General features: G+C 39.9%; 1 protein-coding gene and 1 long non-coding RNA gene across 9 annotated transcripts in view; both read left to right on the forward strand.

Annotated features, from left to right (window-relative positions):
- Positions 1–15,420, forward strand: part of si:dkey-174m14.3 (uncharacterized protein LOC563117 homolog) — a 97,651-nt gene extending 82,231 nt beyond the window's left edge. For 5 of the 8 annotated variants that reach the window (XM_056765358.1, XM_056765359.1, XM_056765363.1 and 2 more), the window contains 4 exons: positions 3,900–3,966; positions 4,537–4,644; positions 4,758–4,838; positions 9,016–15,419. In XM_056765358.1, coding sequence (XP_056621336.1) covers positions 3,900–3,966; positions 4,537–4,644; positions 4,758–4,838; positions 9,016–10,398 — 1,639 coding nt within the window. In that variant the 3' untranslated portion in view covers positions 10,399–15,419. Of the gene's footprint in view, positions 1–1,576; positions 3,192–3,899; positions 3,967–4,536; positions 4,645–4,757; positions 4,839–9,015 lie in introns of those variants that run through there. The other 3 variants (XM_056765362.1, XM_056765366.1, XM_056765360.1) reach the window with 3 other exon arrangements.
- Positions 15,421–24,184: 8,764 nt separating this feature from the next.
- LOC130434849 (uncharacterized) lies at positions 24,185–25,438 on the forward strand. Its single transcript, XR_008908725.1, has 3 exons — positions 24,185–24,234; positions 24,980–25,066; positions 25,184–25,438. It is a non-coding gene; the product is annotated as an uncharacterized LOC130434849 (long non-coding RNA).
- The last annotated feature ends 2,426 nt before the right edge of the window (positions 25,439–27,864 follow it).

Consider the following 27,864-nt stretch of genomic DNA (forward strand, 5'->3'; position numbering starts at 1 on the left):
GTGCTGGTCCGGTTGGACAGCACAGGTGCTGTAGCATACATCAATCAGGGTGGCAACCGCTCACGGTAACTAAGACGACTTGCCAGACGCCTCCTCCTGTGGAGTCACCAGGTGATCCGCTCCCTGAGAGCCACATACAGTGGGTATGGAAATTATACAGACCCCCTTAAAATGTTCACTCTTTGTAATATTGCAGCCATTTGCTAAAATCATTTAAGTTTATTTTTTTCATTTTGACTGTACACACTACCCCATATTGACAGAAAAACACAGAATTGTTGACATTTTTGCAGATTTATTTAAAAAGAAAAACTGAAATATCACATGGTCCTAAGTATTCAGACGCTTTGCTCAGTATTTAGTAGAAGCACCCTTTTGATTTAATACAGCCATGAGTCTTTTTGGGAAAGATGCAACAAGTTTTTAACACCTGGATTTGGGGATCCTCTGCCATTCCTCCTTGCAGATCCTCTCCAGTTCTGTCAGGTTGGATGGTTAACGTTGGTGGACAGCCATTTTTAGGTCTCTCCAGAGATGCTCAATTGGGTTTAAGTCAGGGCTCTGGCTGGGCCATTCAAGAACAGTCACGGAGTTGTTGTGAATCCACTCCTTCGTTATTTTTGCTCTGTGATAAGGGTCATTGTCTTGTTGGAAGGTAACCCTTCAGCCCAGTCTGAGGTCCTGAGCACTCTGGAGAAGGATATTCCTGTACTTTGCCGCATTCATCTTTCCCTTGAATGCAACCAGTCGTCCTGTCCCTGTAGATGAAAAACACCCCCACAGCATGATGCTGCCACCACCATGCTTCACTAATGGGACTGTATTGGACAGGTGATGAGCAGTGCCTGGTTTTCTCCACACAAACCGCTTAGAATTAAGGCCAAAAAGTTCTATCTTGGTCTCATCAGACCAGAGTATCATATTCGTCACCATCTTGAAGTCCTTCAGGCGTTTTTTAGCAAACTGCATGCGGGATTGCACTGAAGTGAGGCTTCTTTCGGGCCACTCTGCCTAAAGCCCCGACTGATGGAGGCTGCAGTGATGGTTGACTTTCTACAACTCTCTCCCATCTCCCGAATGCATCTCTGGAGCTCAGCCACAGTGATCTTTGGGTTCTTCTTTACCTCTCTCATCAAGGCTCTTCTCCCCCGATAGCTCAGTTTGGCCGGACGGCCAGCTATAAGCAGGGTTCTATTCGTCCCAAACATCTTCCATTTAAGGATTATGGAGGCCACTGTGCTCTTAGGAACCTTTAGTGCAGCCTTTTTTTTGTAACCTTGGCCAGATCTGTGCCTGGCCACAATTCTGTTTCTGAGCTCTTCAGGCAGTTCCTTTGAGCTCATGATTCTCATTTGCTCTGACATGCACTGTGAGCTGTAAGGTCTTATATAGACAGGTGTGTGGCTTTCCTAATCAAGTCCAATCAGTATAATCAAACACAGCTGGACTCAAATGAAGGTGTAGAACCATCTCAAGGATGATCAGAAGAAATGGACAGCACCTGAGTTAAATATATAAGTGTCACAGCAACGGGTCTGAATACTTAGGACCATGTGATATTTCAGTTTTTCTTTTTTAATAAATCTGCAAAAATGTCAACAATTCTGTGTTTTTCTGTCAATATGGGGTGCTGTGTGTACATAAAAATTAAGGGGTTCTGAATACTTTCCGTACCCACTGTATATCCCAGGCGACCTGAACCAGACAGCCGACGCGCTCTCTCGTCAGTCGACGTGGCGATTCCACCCCCGCGCAGTCCAGCTCATTTGGGTGCAGTTCGGGCAGGCTCAGGTATACCTGTTCGCCTCCTTGGACACCACCGGATGCCCGCTATGGTACTCTGTAACGGGTCTTTACTCACTTACTATAGGAAAAGAAAATATCATCAGAAGACTACAAGGTACACAAAAGGAGGTGGTTGTGGTGTTGAGTGATAGACAGAGGCAGAATGTAAGTTTAACCATGAAAGTTTCTTTACTTTGAATTTTAGTGATTCTTTTCACTTAAGCATAACAACAATGACCAGAGAAAACACAATAACTATGTATATAAAACATACCTTGGGTGCACCCTCTAATAGTAATTACAATCACAATCACTGAAATCAAGTTAAAACAAATAAAAATATGAAATCAATAATTTATGATTCCCACACCAAATTCTGTTTCAAATAAAACAATCCTTTTATCAAATAAGAATTCCTTGACACCTTTAGTTATGGTCCCGAATCATTTCAGTCCCATAAAGTAGAAGAAAAAAATCAGTCTCTGTGAACGAATTCTCTTACTTGTCTGGATGGAAATGATAAATAAGAATTGTCCATTACTCCAAGTCCGTTATACTTTCCGAATCAAGGTGGGAGGCTCGCCATCATTCAAAAGAATCCAATTCAGAGAGATATCCACATAGAAAAAAAACCTGGCCTATATGAACAGACCAGAATATATTTTCAATATAATGTAGCAATAAATTGTTTACTACAAGATATACAACACACAGAACAAATACAACATATACATGTATATCATCACCATAACAAGTAATATTCTGTTCAATTACCTGTCCACTCAAATTCTCTCTCTTTTCCTTATTTTTCTTTACAGGCACGTATAACCAAAATGGCGTCAGCTAATGCTAACATGCGATACACCATGCGGTCCGGCCGAGTCAATAAAATCAGTTTTAGATTTCCCGATTAACACCTGATGATCCAAAATCTTGAAATTACAATCTGATTCACTCAGTTGATATGCAGTTTGCACGGTTTATGAATTATATTTTTCCAATTTAACACACTCACATTATAACCTGTTTTTTTAATCACTCTGCGTCTGTCGTCTAACTACGCAGCGCTATTTTGTAATACAAGAGTGGCGGAGCTTAAAATGCACTGCTCCGACTGCTTGTTGCTCATTTCTTAAACAAACTTCAGAAAACACATTTATTTATGAAAAAAAATGTAGGTTCATATAGATAGGCATAATATTCTAGTCGAGCAATAATATAGACAATTTGAACAATTATTTAACCAGGGTTACAACTCCCTGCAATGTTGAGAGACCGACAGAAAGGGAACGTCTTGGTTACGAGTTCCCTGATGGAGAGAACGAGACGTTGTGTCCCTCTTGCCACAAACACGTGCCGACCACTGCAGCAGTCATGAGATGCTCTCAGGCTCCTCAGAACTAAAGGTGAATGAATGCAGCACGCAGTCTCCGTTTCATACCCGGATATCCATGGGCGGAGTCCGGCATACAAATTTCATTCGCCAATTTCATTGGCCTGTTTCTAAACCAGTCGAAGTGATAGGTTCTCAAGGGCGAACCCCATCTGTCGGTTCGATACAACGTCTCGTACCCTCTATCAGGGAACTGAGGTTACATCTGTAACCAAGACGTTTTCTTGCTGGTAATCATTTCAAACATTTGCTTCGCTTTTTTGTCTCCAGTGTGTAAAAAGCATTTACTTTTCCTTGTTTTACATTTCTCTAAAGCATTAAACGTCACAGTTTACACAACTGAATTTTAAAATAAAGAAAGATATAACATTCAGGTACATTCAGGGGATTTTCAAACATACTGTGATTTGGAATGCAATTATTAATTCCTGCCAATAATTTTGATGAATAGACTACGCAAATTTGGACATATTGATTGTTTCACGCCTGGAGAATGCAAAGTGTGTGGGAGTTAGCCGATCTCCTTAGTTCACTGTAAAATAAATGTTATAAATTGACATTGTAAAAGATACTGTAAAATATTGTGAAAGGTAATGAATGAGGGTGCTGGTGAAAGATGTAACAACTTATTAAAAATGAAAAGGAAACAAAGAAAGCATTTAAGAACGTCCTGTGAGTGCTGGATTTGAAGAAATATTTTTTGTTAATATGTTTCCCACAGAATACAGAGCAGTTACTCAGCCCTTCAGAGGATCAACCAGGACTTAGAGGACAAAATTCACCAAAATGTAAGTGCACATGAATGTGTTTTTTACCTAGACAAATTCCTCATTGTGTTAAGCCCACAATTGCAGATCATTTTGTGAGAGTTGATTTTAACATCAATGCACAACCATTGTTGCAGCTGAGGTTAATTACAGCCCTTTACAAACATGTCCGCCATTACATGACAATGTTACAATGTTTCATACAAGCCAAATCTGCATCTCCGTTAATGTGAAGCTTGAAAAAACTGAGACTATCCGTCATTGTACATTGTGTGACCATGCCTCATTAGGATCTTGCTTTACTCTGAATTTGTTACCTATAGATGTTTTAGCACAGATGCATCAATGATTGCCTAAATAATCTATTGGTACACTATTACAAGTCATACCCTGCTCTTTATTATTATGAGGTATAAAGACATGTGCTTATTGTAGTTGGAATGCCATGAAGATATCATAGGCTCAAGACCCACATGTTGAGTTATTCACACTGTTGATCTGTGTGAATGTGTTTATATTGTATTTACACTAGTGGTGTATTAGGGCTTTAGAATTGTAAAGGCATTGTTAAAAAGCTTTTTCACACACCAGTCACAGACCCATGATGATGAGAAACGGGCTCTCAGCAGAGAAATCATCGTCCTTAACAATCACCTAAAGGAAGCTAAGATGACCATTGAGAAACTGAGAGAGGATAATGTAAGAGAAATCATGACAATATGATTTTATAAATATAATATGACTTAATGGAACTCCATTGGAGGATAAGTTTCCATTACCTAATGTTCATTTTGTTCCACAATTCTCAATAGGACTTATATAGGAAAGACTGTAACCTAGCTGCCCAGCTCTTGCAGTGCAATAAGTCTCACTACAGAGCCCAATTATCAGAGGTGAGTTAGCATGTATCAATACTTTACACCATAAATATGCAGACTGCACTGCGTCAACAGAAAAACAATAAAATAAACACTTTCCATCGCAGATCAATAAATACTGTGAGCCGAATGTTCATATGAAATATAAAATTAATAATTTTTATTTACTGTAATCGTATTTATTGTAAACACCAGAGTATGTATTTACAAGTTACAAGTGTTGCCTTGTATTTAATTGTTCTAAGACAGTGGTTCAGCCCGTAAACAGAGAGTGGCATCAGTATGGAGAGGATTTCGTCTGTATAATATCAAGCATGTGGAAGGGAATTTTGAGAGCCTCCTGCAAGCTATGTCCTCAGTCATCATAAGTTTTAATGTAGAGCGTTTTGGACAGGAGGAGGAGAAGTCCGGCAAAGCGCCTTACATCATGAATTGAAGAGCAGCAAAGATTCAAAAGCTGCATCAAGAGCTCCGGGCCCTCACAAGACGTTTCAAGAGTGCAAAGAAGGAGGAGTACCACCACTTGCGGAGCTCTGCACCATCCTCAGAAAAAAAGCTCATGACACTGCAGAGGGCAGAGTGGTATAGGAGACGGGGAAGGGAGAGAGTGATGAAAAGAGCTGCTTTCATAGCTAAGCCCTTCTGCTTTGAAGTGGAATTGCTGGGCAGAAAGCGGCACGGACACCTACCATGTTCCAAGGAGGGGGTAGACCAATATCTCCACGCCACACTACAGGATACTCGGGAAAACCAGGAATTGGAACATCAGAGTGCCCTTCTGTGTCAACCAGAAGGAGGGAGCTTAGTCTGAAAGAGATCCAAGAAGTGTTGAAAACAGCCAGAGCCAGCTCAGCACCTGGAATGAGCGGAGTACCGTACAAGGTTTACAAATGATGCCCAGAATTGCTATATTGCCTCTGAAAACTGTTGCGTATAATATGGTGCAATGGGAATGTTTCCAAGCAATGGAGGTATGCTGAAGGGGTGTGTTTTCCAAAAGAAGAAAATTCCACAAACCACGAATGAGATTCAAGCCCACGAAATCCAGATCACTAGTTGTGAAGCGCGGCATCTGTGTATGACAGACGCTATAAGTGGCGCCTCTTCTCGTCCTGGTCCTCTTCTCTAAGAGGAGACCCGCGGAGTTGCTTGATCGGGAACGTGCTGTCCTATCTACAAGAGAGACTTGATAGTAACCTCTCCCCTTCCACACTAAAAGTGTATGTAGCCGCCATTGCCGTTCATCACGACCCATTTGAGCCCCTCGGAGATGCCGCTCTTACTCATCTCAAGATGAAGACGGTTCTCTATCTAGAGGGTAGGGGACCTTAAAGCATTCTCTGTGTCCACCTAATGCATAGAATTCGGACCCCGGCCTGGCTATGTGTCCAAAGTTCCCACCACTCCCTTTCTAGTCTAGGTGGTGAACTTGCAGTAGTTCCCCACCGGGGAGGAAGACCAAACCCCATCAGTGTTGTGTCCAGGACGCACACTACGCCTCTTCAGGAGCTCTGATCAGCTCTTTGTCTGTTTTGGAGGTCAGAGATTGAGAAACAGAGATTGCCGCACTAGATTGTGGACGCCGTCACAACGGCGTAACGGTCCCAAGTTCTCTCTGGCAGACATCTGCTATGCCCAACACCTTCGGTAGGACCGGCAGTCGGTAGGGCATTCGCCTGCAAAAGCACCTTCCCCCCTTCCTTTATGTGGGTTCCCAGCTGTGTGAAGAACAGGCATTCCATCAATCAGTAAGCAAGCACCTCCTGCGGGCGGGCGGAATTTGGGACAGGGCTGCAACAGACGGATGTCCTGGGTTGAGAGACAGACATTTTACCCGGGCTGGAACTGTGGTGTGAGGGACAAATCTGTCCTGGCCTTGCTCTTCTGTATGCAGACAGCCCTCTTCAGGTTGCTGTGCATACTCGTCCCAGGCGAGGAATTGATGTCAGCTGTGCTGATGGGTGTGAAATACGATCTCATCTACCTCCCTATCACCTGGATCTTCCACTCAGTCTTGCTGTTTTGCTGGCTTGAGGTTGATTTCCAGGTTAAGCTTACTCCCAATGGACTTAAGAAAGCCCTCGATGCTTGGTAAATTAATTGTCAACCCCGATTTGACATCACATCCTCAGGAACCCCAAAATGCCGAAACTCCTGATTAAAAAGGGCCTCTGCATTGGGAAGTTGCCACAGAGGGATGAGCTGGCAAGAATTTGCAGATCAGTAGGGACAAAGATTTTTCCCTCAGAACCACATGTTGGTTGTTTCCGAGAAAAGCTTTCATATCTGTTCCTCCGGAGTCCATTGAATGAGGCTTACCACCATGGGTGGGGTAAGTATGGGGCCGTAATCGATGTACTATGGTTCAGGTGAGTGAACACGGGAGAGGGCATCTGCTTTAACATTTTGAGGGCCTGGGCGGTAGGTTACTGGGAAAGAAAACCGAGCGAAAACAGTGCTCATCTAGCCTGCCATTAGTTGAGAAGCTTGGCTTCTTGGAGGTACTCTAGGATTTTGACTCTATAGGTTTATTACAGTGAATGGATGGTATGTCCCCTCCAACCAGTGATGGCAATAAGCTCTCAGTTGCCAATGTCGTAGTTGAGCTCCGCTGGGGACAGCTTGTGGGAAAAATAGGAATATGAACCCTGCTGCTGGGAACACACAGCACCTTCCCTTGTGGTGTAAGCGTCAACTTCGATGACTAAGGGGAGCTCTGGGTTTGGATGACAGGGCAGGTGCCATGCGGAATGCTTCCTAGAGCTGCTGAGAGGCGTGGAGAGCTTTGCGTGTCCAGGATAGATATTTGGGCCGGTTATGAAGCAGAGAGGTGAGTTGTGCTGAACTTGGCAATGAAACAACGGAAGTTTGTGAAACCCAGAAATCTTTGGAGGTCACGGATGGATTTGGGTTGTGGCCAGACTGCTTCCACATTCCTCTGGTCAGATCAGATCAGGTCAGTGCAGGTGGCACTTACTCGCTGGAATTGACACTTTTCCAGTTTCAGGATTGTTGATTATATAACAAAATGAATGGGCATGACTTGGCATTCATAACGGCCTGAGGGGTTTATGAAAGCTGTTTCCACTCATCACCTCTTCGGATGTGAATAAAATTGCAAGCACATCTCAAGTCCAATTTAGAGAAGATAATTGATCCTCTTAACTGCTCTAGGGTGGCAGGGACCAGAGAAAGGGGGTACCAGATCTTTTGGGTATGAGTATTGAGTGTCCTGTTATCAATGCAATGCAATGGCCATCTGTTTTGGGATAGACAGAGAATATACTTGACCTTTAGAAAGCATGGCCCCAGATAGCATGGCACAGTCCAATGTTCGATGAAGGGGCAGTTGAGTTGCTTTAGCTTTGCTGAATATGTCCAGGAACGCCCTTTTCTTGGGGGAATCTGGACAGAGGTCAAAACAATTTAATTTTCTTTAGACATCTAATGGAGAAATGTGAAGTCTGGGGTCGAGGAGACTTCCTGGATGCTCTGCATACAGTTCTGATTTCTTTCTTCTCCCTAGCTAGAATTTTGCCTATTTTCACTTTTGCCTATAATCCACTTTGTGGTTTAAAGAAATTAAACGTTTAAAATAAAAATATAAAATTTAGTCAAGAGCAGTTAATGATTTTTGTATTTTGTTGTTCCATTAACAATGATGACAAAACAGCAGCAGGTTTTTAGGCTACTGTCAGTTTCATTCACTGATCCAATATGCTAATATACATTGGACTGTTAATATTCACATAACAAAAACAGACATAACCACAGTGTTTTTGTGAATCTTGTAAGTTTTTGTCATAACCATTTATTTCACAGTTGATAAGAAAACACAGGACAGGACACATTCCTGCAGAAGTCCTGTAGGTTTCCAGTAGGATTTTAGAGGAAATTGATCAAGACCAATCCTGCAGGATCCCTGTAGGATTTTTTTTGACCAAACTTCCGAGCATGTGAAAACATTTATTTATAACATCAATATTTATCATCGATATTATTTTTGTTAATAAACAAGAGTTACAAGCTGTATGCTGGTCAAAATTCTCTTATATCTTGCTTACTGCTTCGAGACATTTTGACCTACGCAGTTATTACACTCTCATCTCTGTCATATAGATTTCAATAGCAGTCAGGCTTTTACCACTTTCCACTCAATTTCTTTATCTCTCTCTGTCCCACTTTATCTCAGTTACCTACAGAATTTCAGGAGCGTGTAAGCTTGCACATGGAGGATTCCACCCTTTGCCACTCCCCATATGCCGACACAGTGCCTACCTCTATCATTGCCAAGGTCCTTGAAAAACCAGATAAGGTTTGCAGCATTCAAGCCTCTCGTTCACCTAGCCCACAACCCCAGGAACGTCAGGGCTTTCTTGTGGGCACTAGCCTTGTAGGTAGCACTGAGCGTCTTGGTCTCCGAGCCACTTACAAATCTGATCTGTACAACAGTGACACAGCACTTTATTGCCCTGATGAACGAAGGCGAGAGCGCAGACCTAGCATGGACCTACATGGGCAGCGTAAGGTCTATGAACCGCAGAACTCCACAGATAGCAATCCAGAAGAGGGTTCCATGTCCATACGGCCTAGTTCTTCACAGGACCACTTCCAAAAGTTTACCACCTCTCTGGGAGGTGGTTCCAGCTCCTACTCCAGCTTTAGTGGAGGAGGGTCAGAAGAGAAGGGTCAGGATCCTCATAGTAGTGCTGCATCTTCTCCACGTCACCATGCCCTTTACATGGAGTGGAGGGATGGTGTTGAATTTGAGCACAAAAGTGACTCCTCCTGGGAGAGGGAGAGTCAAAGTGCCTTTACTATGGCCCATAAATTTCAACCAACTGAGTCCAGCCATCATCAAAATGGTAGCTCACCCATCTACAGCAGAACCATGTCCTCTTGTTATAGTGAACCCTATGAGCCCCTGCCACCTTCAACCTCACCGAGTATCACCTATGGAGACAGTCGTCGTGGAAGTGCTTTTGCTCCTGAGGAAGAAGAGCTGATTGGTCGATGGAGGCAACTTAGTGTGGAGGACTTGGGTGCTCACACATACCGAAGTCAAGGGCGGGCCTCACCATACAGTATCTCTGAGCAGCACTTCTCTGTCAGACCTGCTAAAATTCGTCTTGGTCCTCTCTACAGTAGCTTTCAAGAGGGTACTGATTTATACCATCATGCAGTGGTTATAGACCCTTTCTCCAGCCCCAGTCCTGAGTTCAGTCCAAGTCTATGTCAACAACAAAGTCAGTCTCATCTGTACCGCTCCAAGGAGGACAGCCAAGAGTCTGAGCACAGTCTCTTTAGCCCAAAAGAATGTGGAGTAGCAGCTGGAGGCCAGACAACAGAGTATGTTGACGAAAGTCCCAACAGCTCAAATGAGTCGCTGGATCATGGCTCTCTGGAGATGGCTACTGATCTCCAGCATTATCAATCTGAGAAGCGCAGTGTGTCCCCTCAGGGAACCATCCCACCACCTCCTCCACAACAACCGTACCAAACATTTGGCACACTAGGACTGTCACGCAAGGACAGTCTCACCAAGGCACAGCTCTATGGTACATTACTAAACTGAAACCAAATAGTATGGTTACCCCTTCTTCTAAGTAGGTTTTGAATGTGAGGCTACAGTAAGAGCCAAATGCAATTTGGAATGTCAATATTTTCAATGTATGTGATTTTTTTTCTGTTACAGTGCTTTTTAAAGATTAAAAACTGATCTGCTCACATTTTTTAATTTTATTATGGAGCTCTAACTTTTAGTACTATTTGTATAGCCTGTTTTGAATGTTTATTAATGGTCCTGTATGGTTTGTGAGACAGTTGGAAACATCGCACGATATTGAGAGAGGCTAATTTCATGTATTCATTTATTTTTCATTTATTATCATAATATTTTGAATGAATGATCGGTACATGCTGTATTAAAATAAATGTTAATTTTAACAAGAAATGTATTTTTTATTATAGAATTTATCAATAGCTGTGTTTATTGTAAACTATGCTTTGTCTATAACTGTTTAATAAATGTTACTTTATGAAGTGAAAAATATACATAATTGTAAATCATATACAGTTTTTTCAATTGCTAACAAGCGCTAACCAATACTTGAGTTCACCAAGTACTTTTTCTAAACTCTTAACACATTAACAAAAAATAGCAAAATAGCACATTTTCTGCCCAAAACCAAAACTTTACATAAATGTCTTTTTCAAAACTCTCTCAAAACACAGCACACCCAAATCAAAATAGAGTAATTCGGTCAAAACATTAGCACAAGTTCCCTTTCTGTAGGTCTCTTGACGTTGTGTTGAACCGACAGATCACTTCGGCTTGTTTAGAAAAAGGTCAATGAAATTGACGAATTAAATTTGCATGCCGGACTCCACCCCCGGATATCCGGGTATAAAAGGGAGACGGTGTGCTGCATTCATTCACCTTTTGTTCTGCAGAGCCTTCACACATGATAGACTTCGATGCAATACACTCATCTAGGAGGGGGGATTGACACTATGGTTGCCTCAAGTGTTGGGTTACCAGCACGCAGGGGCAGCCGTTGTGGATAAGTTCTGCCCGCACTGCAAGTGGTTCACGATTCAGACGTTGTGTCACTGGCAGCTGTGTTCCCACGGGCCTGCAGCCCTGCTGTCCACTACAGCGAGCACCAAGGGTGATGTGAGGATTACTGTGAGCATTAAATCCGTCAGCCACTGGCTCGCGGACCGTTCGTACTTCGTCTCGTCTGACCGTTCCCCAAGAGACGGTCCCACAGTCTCGTTCCTCAACCATGTATCAGAAAGGGTGCGTGAGGATGAGATTACCCTTGTAGCATTGGGGGGGTGACTTACTGGCATCTGGCTCCGACGATTCCTTTTCCAGGGCCGCCGCGAGCATTGGGTTGGTCGATCCGGCACGGTTCCTGCCCCATCCCAAAAGCCCACTTGCCCACGGTGCGTTGAGCTGCATCGCCAGGCAGGCAAATCAGCAGAGCCAATCTCCTCCCCAGGGGCCTCCCCACAGGGAGACATCCGCACTGCCAGCCATCGAACCGACCCCTGGGAGGACGATGAAACAGATCGTAACCCTAGTCCCCAGGTCACGGTGGGCCAATTCGCCAGACCATCGCCCAAGTTTCGAGGCATCCTATCAACCTCAATCAGAGGTAGAGATGCTACCATACTACGGGCCAAGGTCACCACCCTGTTGGTGAATGCGATCGAGCCCGTCCCTCTGGCTGAGATGTTCAATGGGTTTTACAGCCCATACTTCATCATCACCAAAAAGGCGGGAGGTTAAGCCCCATCCTAGATCTGCGTACCCTAAACAGGCACCTGCACAAGCTGCCTTTCAGGATGCTCACGCAGAAGCGCAGCCTGGCGTCTATCAGATGTCAGGATTGGTTCCTGGCAATCGACCTGAAGGACGCTTACTTTCATGTCTTGATTCTACCTCGCCATCGGCCGTTCCTACGGTTCGCTTTCGGGGGTTGGGCATATCAGTAGAGTCCTCCCTTTCGGTCTGTCCCTGTCCCCACTAGTCTTTAGGAAGATCGTGGAGGCCGCCCTCAGTCCCTTCAGGGACAGAGGTGTGCGGGTAGAAAAATTTAGACTACTGGCTTATCTTTGCACACTCTCGAGATCTGTTGTGTACACACGGGGACCTTGTTGTCCGGCACCTAGATCGATTTGGACTTTGCAAAACACCCTCTTTCTCGCTATGGAACTCAACTCTGTCTCAATAACAGCGCGCCTGAGCACAGAAGTAAGTGTTGAACTGCCTGAAACATTTCAAGCAGTTAGCAGTCCCCTGAAACAATTTCAGAGTCTCCTGGGCATGGCATCCTTGACGGGACAAATATCCCTCGGGTTGATACACATGAGACCGCTGCAGCACTGGCTACAGTGTCGAGTTCGATGTAGAGCGTGGCACACCGGCAGCAGCCGTATGGTCATTACGCCTCTATGCAACACACCCTAACCCCCTGGTCTTCAAAGACAAACTCTTTAAGGGTATAGATTCACTGGCAGACATCTGGCAGACATCTGCCTGGCAGACATCTGCAGAGCTGCGGGTTGAGCTACGCCCAACACCTTCGCAAGGTTATACAACCTCCGCGTAGAACCGGTGTCAGCCCACGTCTTGCATGGCAACATGTAGGACTGGCAGCCGGTAGGGCGTATGTCTGTGAAGGCACCACTCCCCCTTCCATAGGTGGGTCTGAGTGCTACTTAGCCTCCATTTTTTCCCCCAAGGGGCGAAGAACAGGCATTCCATCCATCACTAAGCAAGCACCTCCTGCAGGCGGGCTGGGCAGAGCAGCCCTGCCCCTTAGGCTGGGTACCTTCTGAGTTATCGACATATAGCTGCTACCGGACGTTGTAACTCTAATGATTGGTTCCCACCTTGGCAACCCATGACCTTCCATAGGTGGACCTCCACCTCGCGGTTCACCACTTCAGTCCACTTCAGTCCACTTCACCACTTCATATTTTTCCTATGAGCTCTCCCCTGACGGTGAGACTATGCGGGTGTCTCCACTGGAACTCCTCCCGATGGTAGGAAGTGCTCTCTATAGTGCATTCCCCATTCGAGGAGACCCGGATATCCAGGGGCGTAGTCCAACATGTAAATTTAATTTGCTAATTTCATTGGATTTTACTAAAGTCGAAGTGATGGGTTCTCAAGGGCGAACCCCATCTGTTGGTTGCATCAGGAAACTGAGGTTACATATGTAACCAAGACGTATTTTATCCAACAGGATCATATTGTCAGTCATATTGCATAGGCGTCAAAATGCTCATAATCAATGGCATTACAAAAACTCCATTACTTTCAGTTTGACCTCAATAGAACAGAAGTAATTTAAAAAAAATATTCAGTCACTTGTAAACACTCTTTTTTTAAAATTGTGCTGTAATATAGTCTTGTCCGTATCATTTCTGTATCACACTTTCTCTGTGTGGATTCACTTTGGAATAACACTTCATTCAACAAATCATTCATAAAACATATACATTTGAGCTTGATTAATTATATTTTTACACAAACAACATACACATCTCTGTTACCAATGAACACTTAAATTTTGTTTCATTAATCTACCTTTCCCATACAATTACAGCAAAAGTGACAGAAGTGCAAACCTTACAATTTAACCCACAGGTGGGGTTTATTGTAAAAGACTGAGGCTTAGATGTAACACTTGCTAGAAAATGTATCAATATAATTTTTTCTAAAAATTAAAGAAGGAAATTGTTTGTACCTCCGTCTATAATGCCGCTGTGTACATTTTATTTCAAAGCCTAGTTAACATTTGCTAGAAGTGGCTGTCCTATTTCAATAAAGTGCTGCATTTTATATACTAAAAGGTTGGATTTGGTGACTTACACACCTGAGAAATATGATGAAAAAACTTTCATGCGAACAAAATACTGTTTGTCCAGTATCTCCATGCATACACATCAAAAACACATCAAAAGCTCACAGAAGACAGACATCTGACAGCTAGAGAAAAATACCAAAACTCAAATTGCTCAACTCTAAATACTTATCCAAAACATCCATGTTACATTTAACCTTGCATTACTTTGTGCCTCGCATACCTCTAGTATATGAACTACATAGTGAAGGAATCATTAGTACTTTATAAAATCTACAAAAATAAGTAAGTGACAGAATTGCTGCAATAAAGGCTTTATTAGCATAATGCAATTGCTGTTAGTAGTGAGAATGGATGCTCTTTGGTTCAAATAGAGCTAACAAAAAAGAGCAGGGGTTTAAGATATTCAGCATTTGGCTGTATTATGATCATATAATGGAAAAACTATAAATCTGGCTGAGATTGAGACCGCATCAACTATTTCTCAATTATCACCAATTAGATTCTTATTAGCTCTTTTACCCTAAGATGCTGTTGTTGCAGAATAAAAGCTTTTATACTATATTTAGGGAACATGAGGTCATAATTTTTGCAAAGCTGTGTTAAAGCATTTGTAAAAAAAGAGAAGGGAGATCCATGATTTCGGAATGGAGAAAGCCTGTGTTAAAAGAAAATTAAGCATTTTAGAGACATGTTAATCAATTGAATATTGTGTGAAAACTACATGAATTGTGTTAATGGAATGGTTACCGCAGACGGGTGTTGTGCTAATTGTGTTCAGAGTTTTGAAAATACAGATTGGTTAAAGGGATGTAAGCAATTAAAATAAAGGGGAAAATTGCTATAAATACAGTGAGGCAATCAGCACAATCATACATGCTGCATTAAAATTATAATGCCTAAAATTATTCATGATAATAATTTGAGATTTTACTAAAATTCATTGATGGATCCTTTTGAAGATTTTTTTTAAATATCCTTAGCGTGTTTAACCTCCAAATGTATATGGAATTTATTGAAAATGCTTAGACTCCTGATGTTTTTAATTGGCTAGTGGAATTTATGAGTTTTTTTTGAGGACTTATTTTGTTCCACGGTGCTGTATGTCCCTCCCTTAGGCCCTTTCTACCTCATGATTTCTCCTTCTTTTCTCTTTCACTCACCTGGGATTGTGTGTCTGTTGACACAATGATGCATGCATTTTCTTCTGTTTGACTTTATCAAATAAAGCACAAGAGTTGCACCACATCTGCTGTTGTGATGTATTGAAAATAATTGTAGATTAGGGGCCTTTCACATAAGCAAAGATGGTGCACAGCTAGATTAAATTGACATCGGAGTTCAAGTCATTCGAATGATGTGACCCCTTTTTGAATTTGTGTGGGCACCAGCGAACAATATCCAAGTCTGCCTAAAAAGGGTGGTCTGGGATACGGTTTATGTTGTTGGGGATTTACAGTAAACGACCCGTATACCAGTTATGAATGAGTGAAGACAAGAAGAGAGTATCTCCTCCCTCTTTTTAAAGTACAAGTGGTGTCCCTCATTCATTTCTTCATTAATAGTCCTTCATGGCATGCATTTTAATCTCAGAGAGACAATCTCAGTGACTAAAATGTCATATGTGCTTTTATAGAGGATCCTGTATGTGAAAGTGACCTATTTGTCAGATATGACCCATACCCGAAATGTGACCTCTGCATTTAACCCATCCAGAGAGTGGTGAACACACGCACAGCAAGTGGTGAACACATATACACCTGGAGCAGTGGGAGATATCACTGCAGTGCCCGAGGGGAAAGTAGGGGTAAGGTGTATAGCTCAAGGGCACCTCAGTCGTTACCCGTTGGCCCTGAGAATCCAACCTGCAACCTTCTGATCACGAGTCCGACTCTCTAACCATTAGACCACGACTGTGAAGAGGCTGCATTAATTCATATGGATGTTCTTTGATTTCAGGACCCGAGTGGAATTTTGTCATTTCCCTGTGCATTTTTAATAAAACTGTACCATTTTTCTTTACAGTGAATTAGATATATCAAAATATATCTTATCCATCCTGACATGAATAACATTAGCCATCGTGGCTGTGTATAACATCAGAGCAGATTCTTTCCCTTACATGTTCTAACAAGTGTTTGTTTTCTATTGAGGATAAGAAATCACTCAAAAATGTGTGCAAAAAAGTGCATTATTAAATAAATAAAAAAATACAGACAAATTCAGTGATAAAAGTAATTCATTAATAAAAAAAAAAAAACTTTAGATGTGCAGCCATTCCCACCCAAAACTGCTCCAAGCAGGGTTCAAACAGATGATCAATCTGACTTTGACACAAGAGTCTGACACACTAACAAGTGTCTAAACAACATAACGTACTCATGACGAGTGAGAACATAAGATTTTTTTATTCTTTTGTATTTATTTCTGTTGTTTCAACCATTTATTAATTAATTTACTTATTAATTTGTTTGTTTATTGTTACATTTATCTTTTAATCAATTTAAACTTAAGACATTTAGAAATTTAAGCACATTAGTAAATCCACTTTATGCAGAGCGGAAAGTGTGCCTCGCTCTCAAGCGCTTTCTGCCACCATGTTAATTTTTTGGTGCCGTTGCCATGGTGAAATGTAATATTGGAGCTCCATTGATCGTGACTTGTCGAGGTCAGAATGATGCTCTATATTTGGTAAACACGAAGAAGTAGAAGTTAATTTAGTGATCGATAAACACAAAGGAACTGTTTATCTAAAATTATCACCACAATCTCTTACAGTTTTTCTGATTTGCCAAAACACATCTTGAAAAACAAATCTTGAAATAACTCTCACTTTCTCAGTAAACTGAAACAGTAAACACAAACCCCAAAATTCAAGCTACAATTTGAACCATTGATTCAATAAATGACAAATAACACACAAAGCCAGCCAATGCATAAACACTTCAAAGCGATCATTACTCATTACATAAGTATAAAACACTACACTTTTGTGCAGAGCAGGGGTATTTTCACATTTCTGCACTTAAAACACAATGAAAATCTGCACCAGACTTTTCCCCACAATAATTGTACTAAAGTAAACAATGTGTAAATCAGTCATTCTGCCTAACCATCATGCCTTTGGGCATTGTCAGGCCAAAGAACTTCATCTATATCACAGGCAATCCATCTACCTTGCTAAACAATGGGGAAATAACCCTTTAGCATGCCAAACGATTTGTGTCAAAGAGGAACGATGGCGTCGGGTTGTTTGCTGGCTTCCCGTCGCATTTCATTTCACTCACCTAACTAAATGGTTTAATATGCTCTGTTATGGACTTTTTGGCTGTTTGTGATCATTACTCAATTACTCCTACTCTTACTTATGATCGCAAAGCCATTTTTGATCTACGACTTTCACCTAAGGAATGCTGCAGACGCATCCTAATAGAGGACTCGAACTCAAAGACGTGTTCCACCTTCCCAGTGTCGACCTGTCGTGCAATCGGTTGCCCTTTTAATCGAAAAAAGCACCGGAGGAAAAGACGAATGCACGGCGGTGTCCTTGCAAGGATGGAGAGACACGGGTTTTCATCGCCATAGTGATCCCGTGCTCGATCTGGTAGTTTTGCTAGCTCCACCGTACTGGTGCAGCGGCAAACAAATCATGTACCACTTTACCCGCATTCATCCGACCCTCTTCAGCCGGTCAGTAAGACATCGTTATGTCAAGAGGGGTGTAGACTTTAGGAATTTTACAGTCTTTGGAGTACTTGGAATCAGCGGATTTGAAAATTGATAATAGCCCGCAACAGATGAGGCTAGCTCTGGTAAACGCGAGATCCATCCCTAACAAAACTTTCATCTTAATTTTTTTTACATCTCAAGATCTGGACCTTTTATTTGTGAAGAAACCTGGCTCAAAGCTGGTGAGTTGGTTTCGTTAGCAGATTTAACGGCAGTGGATTGTGACTATTTTAAATCGCCAAAATTATCTGTTCGATCCGGAGGCCTTTTATCAGTTTTTAACTAAAGTTTAAAATGTGGACTTGACGCTCAGTGGCTGAGCTAGAGTTTTTCACATGGGGTGTCCTGGGGGTGGCCAAGGCAACTTCAGGGGGTCCATAGACCATGATAGAAAGTCAGTCTGTAACCCTAACCTGGCATCAAAAGATAACTAATAATTTACTTAACCTGGTGTTTGTAACGTGATTTGCCTGTTTTTTGTGAATACCAAAAAAATTATTCACATACTATGAATTGTCAGAATCTCTATCTCGTAACACACAGACTGCATACACACGGGACACTAATGTCACTCTGTTGAATATAAAATCTGAGTCTTTAGTAAGTAACATCTAAAACATTTTCAGATATAAAGCTTAAGCACCAAGAACAATGGGATAAAGTGCATTATAAAATTTCACATTTCAAGAAAGAAAACTATACCTTAAAATCAACTGAAGCATTTTGTGTAGATTCGTTACATGGCTGGCCGTACTATGGAGTAATTTAGCTGTATTTTATTAGCCCTTTATGATATGTAAACAGGCTATTTGCAATTGAGGTAATCTTTTGAGTATCACGACCAGATAAACGGCTTAAGAATTTCAAAGTTAACATTTAAACACTGGTGGTGGCTGTAGCTGACGTTAGCCTACATTCAGTTAACAGGCAAATAGTGTAATGTGTTGGCACTGCACTGTTTATGTGTATATAACTAGCACAAATGTAACATTAAACATAATGTTGATGGTAAATCGGGAACAGAGCTCTCTTATCTGATTAACCCGCCTAGCGCCAACATTCATGTTTACTCATACAGCGACTTCACTTTCAAAATGATTTCTGCAAACAAAATCCAGATGCCTAGTCTTAAAACTAACCTAATATGCAAAATTTCATTATTGTTCTGTTACTCGCATCACTTTCGTCGTTGATTAATTTGAAAGCTGTGTGTGGCACCGGACTCTTTTTCAGCAAGTGGTTAAATGAGATGTCAATCATCATTAAACTGCCCAATAAAATTTGAGGTGGCACTGGGGGTGGCCAATCAGATGTCTGAGGGGTCCACCCAGGACACCCCTCTGGCTCCGCCTCTGTTGACGAGGTATTCATCAGTACTCGACATTTGAACTCCAGTGATTTAGAATTCGATTATCTAGTCCTGTGACGTGTGCCCTTAACTATAGGCCACCAAAATACAACAAAGACTTTATTCACGAGTTTGGGACCTTTTTGTCTAATGTAGTCCCTTTTGTGGATAAACGAATGATCCTTGGTGACTTAGATATACATGTGTGTTGCTTTTGCATCATTTAGTGAAGGAATCTGTGCAACTTTGTGACTCTTTTAATCTTGTCCAACATGTTAATGGACCTAATCACACATATGGGCATACTGTTGATCTTGTTTTATCCTTAGGGCTACCTGTTTGTGAAATCAATATTAAGGAAGGCAGAGTGTCTGACCATACGTTTGTAATGTTTAATGTATTACTTCCATCACAACTTCCTGGTGTGCAGAAGGAGGTGTATTATTCTCGTTCATTAACCCCTTCAACTACTTTGGAATTCGTCAATGCCTACCTAGAGACTCGAGTTAGGTATGTCTTAGACATGCCAGCAGATAGCCACAATACAGAGGTAATTGAAATGTTTACATTTTTTCAAAAACTTTAAAAAAAAATCTAAACTCTTAACACAGTTATCACAACAGTTATTAAGACCAAAACTGTGTATTTGAATTGCCAGATTTACAAATGCTTTTACACTGTTTGCCAGAACAGATAACATCATGTTCTAAACCTACTTTAAATAGGCTAACGTCCAAGTGAACAGCTGAACAAAAATATGTCACGTGTATTTTATTCCATTGCTAATGAGAAAAAGCAAATTGAAGTTATGCAAATATATAAATCACAGACGTAGTCTATATTTACAGCTGCTGTCATAAATATCTAAAGTGAACATCACCGTAAAATGAACCTGGGACCCCCTTCCTAATGTATAATTCATATCCATCATTTTTTATGTGTGAAGGAACATTTACATGTTATTAAATAAATAGTGTATGGGATATTACAGTATAAAGACAACATTTTGTTTCCAAACTTGCAAGTATTGTTGGAGGTATATAACCCTGTGTAGCGGCCCCTTGGTTATATTTATCGAGACGCAGAGAGTTTCAAACGGGTGTCAATTTATTTATTCCTCTCCACGAGCACCATGCACCATGAACACCGTGAAAACTACATAAGAACAGAGGAAAATGCTTCTATGTAGCTTCACACATGAATCACGTTTACACACAAAACAAATCATTTTAACAAATGACTAATATGAAATGAAATAAAATATGTTTTTAAGCCCTTATGACAATAATATAAACTCCACACATTTTCCTTCATACCTCATTCCGCTTCTCCAAGGGCGCTAATTCAAAGAGTCTCTGCTATCAGCTACCATGCTGTTTAGCCCGACACACCATCACAGTTCGGAGCTCTTAGAAATAATAACATGTACGAGCAATACAAAATAATAAAGTAAATCACCATGTAAACTCTATCTATACAAGATTCAAATGAATGAGCATGATAAATAACTAAAATGGTTATAAGTTTTTTACCGTTCTTCAGACGTTACGTGAGCACCAAGTGAAAAGAGTGTAGCGGGAAGTTTTAAGCGTCACAAAAAAAAACAGAAAATGTGACATTGTCGAACTATAATGTCTTTTTAACGTATAAAACATAAAATCTTATAAATCGAATTGATATTTTCCTACACAGTGTATAAGACATTTACACCCTAAAGAGACATTTAAATATGTATTTGTAGGCTACTGTAATTGGTAACTTTAACTTTGAGTGCGGAAAAAAGGAAATATCTACTAGAAATATTCAAATATAAAATATTTCTGAAAATTTGCATGTAGCAAAAAAGCTGATAATCACGTAACCTTCCCCACGGACCCCAGTTTGAAAATTCCTGTCCACAGAGAGTATAACAGAGAAATAGTGAACAAATCTCAGATGGGACACAGTGACATTTATTGTCCCGATTTTTCGCGAAACCATCAGGTCATTATCAGTTTTGCGCTGATTTAATAGCCAAAAATTCACATAACCCCAAAGTGTTATTTAAATCCTCTGACCGAGTGGTTATGAATTGTGCAATGGGTTCATGGATTTCTTTAGGAACAAGATCGAGACTTTATATGCATCTATCGCAAATACTTATTTTGGCCCTAAATCTGGTGGCTTATATCACTCAGCTATAAAATTTCTATCAAATTGATCTTAAAAATCTGTTACAATTAATCTTTAATTTGAAGCCGTATGGAAGTAAAATAGTGACTAATGTTTTTGAAGCAAAGAGACGTGCTGAAAAGCACTAACTGAAAAAAATGCATTGTATTAACAGTTCTTGCATTTTAAGGTTCTGCAATTCAATATGGTTGTACATTTAAGCTGTGAATATTTCAAATTGAAAAATTTCACACTCGGTTTCACTGTCTAAAAATTAAAAAATCTAAATTGACCTTTTAAATTTCATTTAAAAAATTGAACTTGTTTTTAAATACAACCTTTAATATTCGACGGATAATTTTCAGTCCATATTATTTCGATTAAAAAATTAGCTTCCACAAATTCAGCGGTTCAAATTCGGCTTGAAATTCAAAGTTTCACATCCGGGAATCCCAGGAAAAGCAATAGAGCGCCGATTCTACAAATGCATGATCTCTTCCTGCTGCCTGACCGCTTCACCAGCAGGTGGTGTAAGTCGGTTCTGACGTAGATCAAATCAAGAAATGCAGATACTCTTTAAATGTTTGCCACAGATTCCACTCATCTGCTCGATTAAGTGAATTTAGTTCTCATATAGCTTCTTAAACATCATCAACATTTTCAGTAATTCAACTGACGCTTGCACTGCTAGTAGTTTGCAAAGACACACTCTAGGACTATTATGCTCAGACTATGAATCTCCTCCTGTTCTGGCTAAAATGAATTAGTTTATGTTTTACTTCAACCCATCATGTTCACATAAATATTATGAATCATCAGCATTTACAGGACATTTATTGTGTTTAACTGTTTAAAGAGGTCAAATACTGAGATCTCAACCAGCATCTCATTGATAACTGCTCCGACTTTAACACGTATGCAACTCTCTCAGTAGTGCTTCTGTTTATATGACATAGAAGCAATCTCTACAGACTTTCTTTTAATTTTCCTAACATGATCTTTTTTTAATTTGCGACTCTCAGAAAATGCTGGATGTTGTGGAATTCTGGAAACGTTCGTCGTTTTTATTTTGTTAATACAAAATAGAAAAAACGATCTTTTAGCCAAGCGAACTTCTTGAGCAGGCCAAATAAAATTGACCAGATACAAATAGACATCACGTTCTTTAGAGCCAGAACAGACACGAAATGTATTGTCGAAGCCAAGAAAGAGACCTCACGGCGTTATCGATCTAACAGCTGTAAGATGGTGTTTCCCAAAATGTGCGACAAACTGCTTGAGTTGCTGTCTGTTAATAAAATGCAAAAATGTCAATTACGGTATTAATCTAATAATGTATTGGAAATTTTGGTGTAAAACATATTTGTTGTTTCCATAACATTTAAACTGATTCAATTTTTGTCTTTCAAGTCGATTCGGTAAAAGTAAATTCATTTTAAATTACTAGAGACGCAATGCCATATCGGACACGATCTTTGTCAACGTTTTAGACCCGAAGCCGCCGGGACCCATAAGGATCTAACAGACCTGTACACCTCATAGCAAAGTGTCTAAAATGTACGTGTACAGTTCAGATAAACGATCAAGTTTACCCTCTTTAAACTTGACCTAGTTTGTTTAAGTTTAAGCATTTATATCCTATGTTTAAAAATATTTTACAATTACGTTTTGAAGAAAATACTTTACTTTTAATTGGTTATTTATATTGTAGATTATTTTACGTTGTGATAAAATAGTTCATGGCTTGTTCTTATATCTGTTTGCACTACTTTTTCATTTCCAACTGTAGTCAGTTTTAAATGGATATTTATTGTTTTTTTTCCTATTTAGTTTTATACCTAAATAAACTGTTTCATTTGAATCATTAAGTTTATTGTGATCGTGTTATGAACCTGATGTAATGCTTTAAAATCTTATTGTATTTTTTCCTGGCACATTTAATCATATACCATCGCATGTGTCATTCAAATAGCTTCATGAAATTAACTTATTTTATTTTAAAAACTCAATACACAGTATGGCTTAGTAAAGCACTGTTATAAATCCATTTTTTCTAATCCCCGAAACTCAAACCATTATTTGATGACTTAAGATTGTGCTTATCAATAGCACGATTTTATGTTTGCATGTGGCAAGCTACAGAGATTTGCGTGCATTTGATACGCAGGTGTAATTTACCCATACCATCTTAACCAATATTGTTTTGCTTCTGTATGACATATCGCTTTATTGCTCCCTGACCTCTTTTGAAGTTAATTTGGATAAAAATGCTAAATGCTGCTAAATTACTTAATGTTAATATATCATATGCACGTAAAAAGTAATGAATGGGTATAAATAGCAAGCCAAATACAAACGTAAACTCATACTCTAGATAGACAGTACAAGGAGATCGGGTAGAATATTAAATAATTAAATTAAAATGTATGACTAGTCCAATGATTCCAGGCCACCTAGAATTGTCCCCGTGCTCCATGTCCTTTCTAGGGCTAATAGTGGTGAGCTAAGCTGCCAGTACAAACGACAATATTTTTTTTCTTGATGAAGCATACACTCTAAAAAATGCTGGGTTATTTGTTTAACCCAACAGCTGGGTTGAGCCTGTTGGGTCATGTTGTTGGGTTGTTTTCTCAGTGTTGGGTCATTTTTTGAGTAACCCAAACGCTGGGTTAGCAGTCTGGTCCAATTGAGTGACAGTTGAGAGAGTAAATCCCTCCCACTCCTCGACGCATCAGACAAACTTTACCTTCGCGGGCATTTTGATCCACTTCATCTCGGAAAGTTGTTATTCGGAGAAGAAAAGGTATGTTTACGAGTTTTTAATGTATAAAACTATTACTGTACAATAAAAATGCAAAAGTATGCAAAATTCGGCTGTTCGCATTAGGTTTGAAAGTAACGTTACAATCTAGCTTCGTTAGCTTTGTATAGCTAGTCTGTAACGTTATGCCCACGTTGTTCTAATTTACAGCTTTTTAATCATTTAAACTTCATTTTTGGTCAACATTTCCCTTTGAAATTTCTGACTCGTGTGAGTCATTTAGTTCAGTAACTTGCGCAACTTGATATTAGTTTAAGGTCGACACGAGAGCGTCGTGTCAAAAGCAAACATCCAGCATTTTTTTTATTTTAAATACCGCTAATGTTCGGTGAGGGAACTTAGTTTTAATAGTCTTTTAGACGAGAATGTAGTTGTTAAGAACTTAAATACGTGATTTATATATAAACATAACGCCTCTTTGAGAATTTGTTAAGACGCTGTCGGAGGTGTGAGCATCAGGCTGTCAGCGGTCGTGGCTCCGTGGAGAGCAGCTCTATCTCGGCCATTGCCTCGGGAGTAGCCGCTCTTATAACGTTAGTGGTTAACCGTGAGATATAATTTATTTTGGGTATATGAGACGAACAATTGTTGGTCTTTTTAGACTTCTACTTATTCCCGAGTGTGTCGAATTAGTTAAGAGTTGTGTTAACGTTTATAATATTATTTTTTAAGACTGTATTTCACTTTCTGTACTAGAGCCCACTCTTCTTTTTTCCCCCACTGACAGGTTGCAGAATAACAGCTAATATAAATGGATCATTCTATTCAAGAGAAAGTCAACTGGAACGTGGATGTTTTCATAACAGGCTTAAAGGTAAACATTATTTAGGTAAAATGTTAATGTACTTCTTTATATGTTTATTATAATCCATTGTGCTCTGGGTAGGCCAGTTTCCTTACATTCTTCTCTTGTCTCTTTTTCTCTTTATAGATGAACAAATTGATAAAGAAACCCTCCTGCTGAACATCCACTTCCAAAAGTGCACGCCACACTGTTGTCTACAAACTCCCAGGAAAAGAATCCTCTTTAGTAAGACTGCTCCGTGGATATGTCAGGTTAAGCAGTGCTGAAACCGAAAGAACTAACACTCTTTAAAATGTTTTGTGAGTTTATATGAAGAGGAAAGTTCCGGTGTCCCTTTTTCACATCCATAACGCTTGTTTATTTCTTTTTTTATAGAAAACTTGTGCATACACTCTAAAAAAAGGCTGGGTTAAAACAACCCAATTTGGGTTATTTTGGTAACCCAACGTTGGGTCAAATATGGACAAACCCAGCGTTGGGTTATTTTAACCCAGCCAGTTGGGTTAAATCTTTGACCCAACATGCTGGGTTGTTTTATTTCAATCAACTTTTGCTTAAAAATTACATTGCTGGTTTTAAACAAACCCGAAATGTTTAAAAATAATAATAACAAAATCACAGAGAAATACTCGAGGCATCAGTAAGAATCAAAAGTTTTATTAAGGATCAAAATGCAAAACAAAAGGAATTCATAAAAACATGCAATATGTTATGCTCAATGAACAATAAAATGGCATATAAAACACTTTGATGAAATGTATGTTTATACATATTTAAGGAAAATTAACTTCAATAAATTACATTAGTTTAGATTTTAACATATACATTTAACAAGGTTATTAAAGTGGCACAAGTAAATATAAATAGTTAGACAACTTAACACTTCAAAAATTCATATACAGTTAACAAAGTGGCACGAGTAAAATGCTTTAGGGCAATTTCAGCGTTATGGATGCGACATAAAAACACTATAAAAAGTATTTTACTAAACCCTTGTTGATAGAACCGCATTTATATGATAAAATATCAGTCTATGCACAAGTTTTCTATAAAAAAAGAAATAAACAAGCGTTATGGATGTGAAAAAGGGACACCGTAACTTTCCTCTTCATATAAACTCACAAAACATTTTAAAGAGCGTTAGTTCTTTCGGTTTCAGCACTGCTTAACCTAAAATATCCACGGAGCAGTCTTACTAAAGAGGATTCTTTTCCTGGGAGTTGTAGACAACAGTGTGGCGTGCACTTTTGGAAGTGGATGTTCAGCAGGAGAGTTTCTTTATCAATTTGTTCATCTATAAAGAGAAAAAGAGACAAGAGAAGAATGTAAGGAAACTGGCCTACCCAGAGCACAATGGATTATAATAAACATATAAAGAAGTACATTAACATTTTACCTAAATAATGTTTACCTTTAAGCCTGTTATGAAAATATCCAAGTTCCAGTTGACTTTCTCTTGAATAGAATGATCCATTAATATTAGCTGTTATTCTGCAACCTGTCAGTGGGGGAAAAAGATGAGTGGGATATAGTACAGAAAGTGAAATACAGTCTTAAAATTAATATTATAAACGTTAACACAACTCTTAACTAATTCGACACACTCGGGAATAAGTAGAAATCTAAAAAGAGCAACAATTGTTCGTTTCATATACCCAAAATTAATTATATCGCATTGTTAACCACTAACGTTATAAGAGCGGCTACTCCCGAGGCAATGGCCGAGATGCCACGGAGCCACGACCGCTGACAGCCTGAAGCTCACACCTCCGACAGCGTCTTAACAAAACCTCAAAGAGGCGTTATGTTTATATATAAATCACATATTTGTGTTCTTAACAACTAAATTCTCGTCTAAAAGACTATTTAAACTAAGTTCCCTCACCGAACATTAGCGGTATTTAAAATAAAAAAATTGCTGGATGTTTGCTTTTGACACGACGCTCTCTCGTGTCAACCTTAAACTAATATCAAGTTGCGTAAGTTACTGAACTAAATGACTCACACAAGTCACACATTTCAGAGGAAATGTTCACCAAAAAGGAAGTTTAAATGATTAAAAAGCTGTAAGTTAGAACAACGTGGGCATAACGTTACAGACTAGCTATACAAAGCTAACGAAGCTAGATTGTAACGTTACTTTTCAAACCTAATGCGAACAGCCGAATTTTGCATACTTTTGCATTTTTTTTTGTACAGTAATAGTTTTATACATTAAAAACTCGTAAACATACCTTTTCTTCTCCGAATAACAACTTTCCGAGATGAGGTGGATCAAAATGCCCGCGAAGGTAGAGTTTGTCTGATGCGTCGAGGAGTGGGAGGGGTTTACTCTCTCAACTGTCACTCAATTGGACCCGACTGCTAACCCAGCGTTTGGGTTACTCAAAAAATGACCCAACACTGAGAAAATAACCCAACAAAATGACCCAACAGGCTCAACCCAGCTGTTGGGTTAAACAAATAACCCAGCATTTTTTAGAGTGTAGACTGATATTTTATCATCTAAATTCGGTTCTATCAACAAGGGTTTAGTAAAATACTTTTTATAGTGTTTTTATGTCGCATCCATAACGCTGGAATTGCCCTAAAGCATTTTACTCGTGCCACTTTGTTAACTGTATATGAATTTTTGAAGTGTTAAGTTGTCTAACAAGCCATCTATGAGAACAACTAAATTCACTTAATCGAGCAGATGAGTGGACTCCGTGGCAAACATTTAAAGAGTATCTGCATTTCTTGATTTGATCTACGTCAGAACCGACTTACACCACCTGCTGGTGAAGCGGTCAGGCAGCAGGAAGAGA

The sequence above is a fragment of the Triplophysa dalaica genome, chromosome 13, assembly GCF_015846415.1.
Source record: "Triplophysa dalaica isolate WHDGS20190420 chromosome 13, ASM1584641v1, whole genome shotgun sequence".
Lineage (NCBI taxonomy): Eukaryota > Metazoa > Chordata > Actinopteri > Cypriniformes > Nemacheilidae > Triplophysa > Triplophysa dalaica.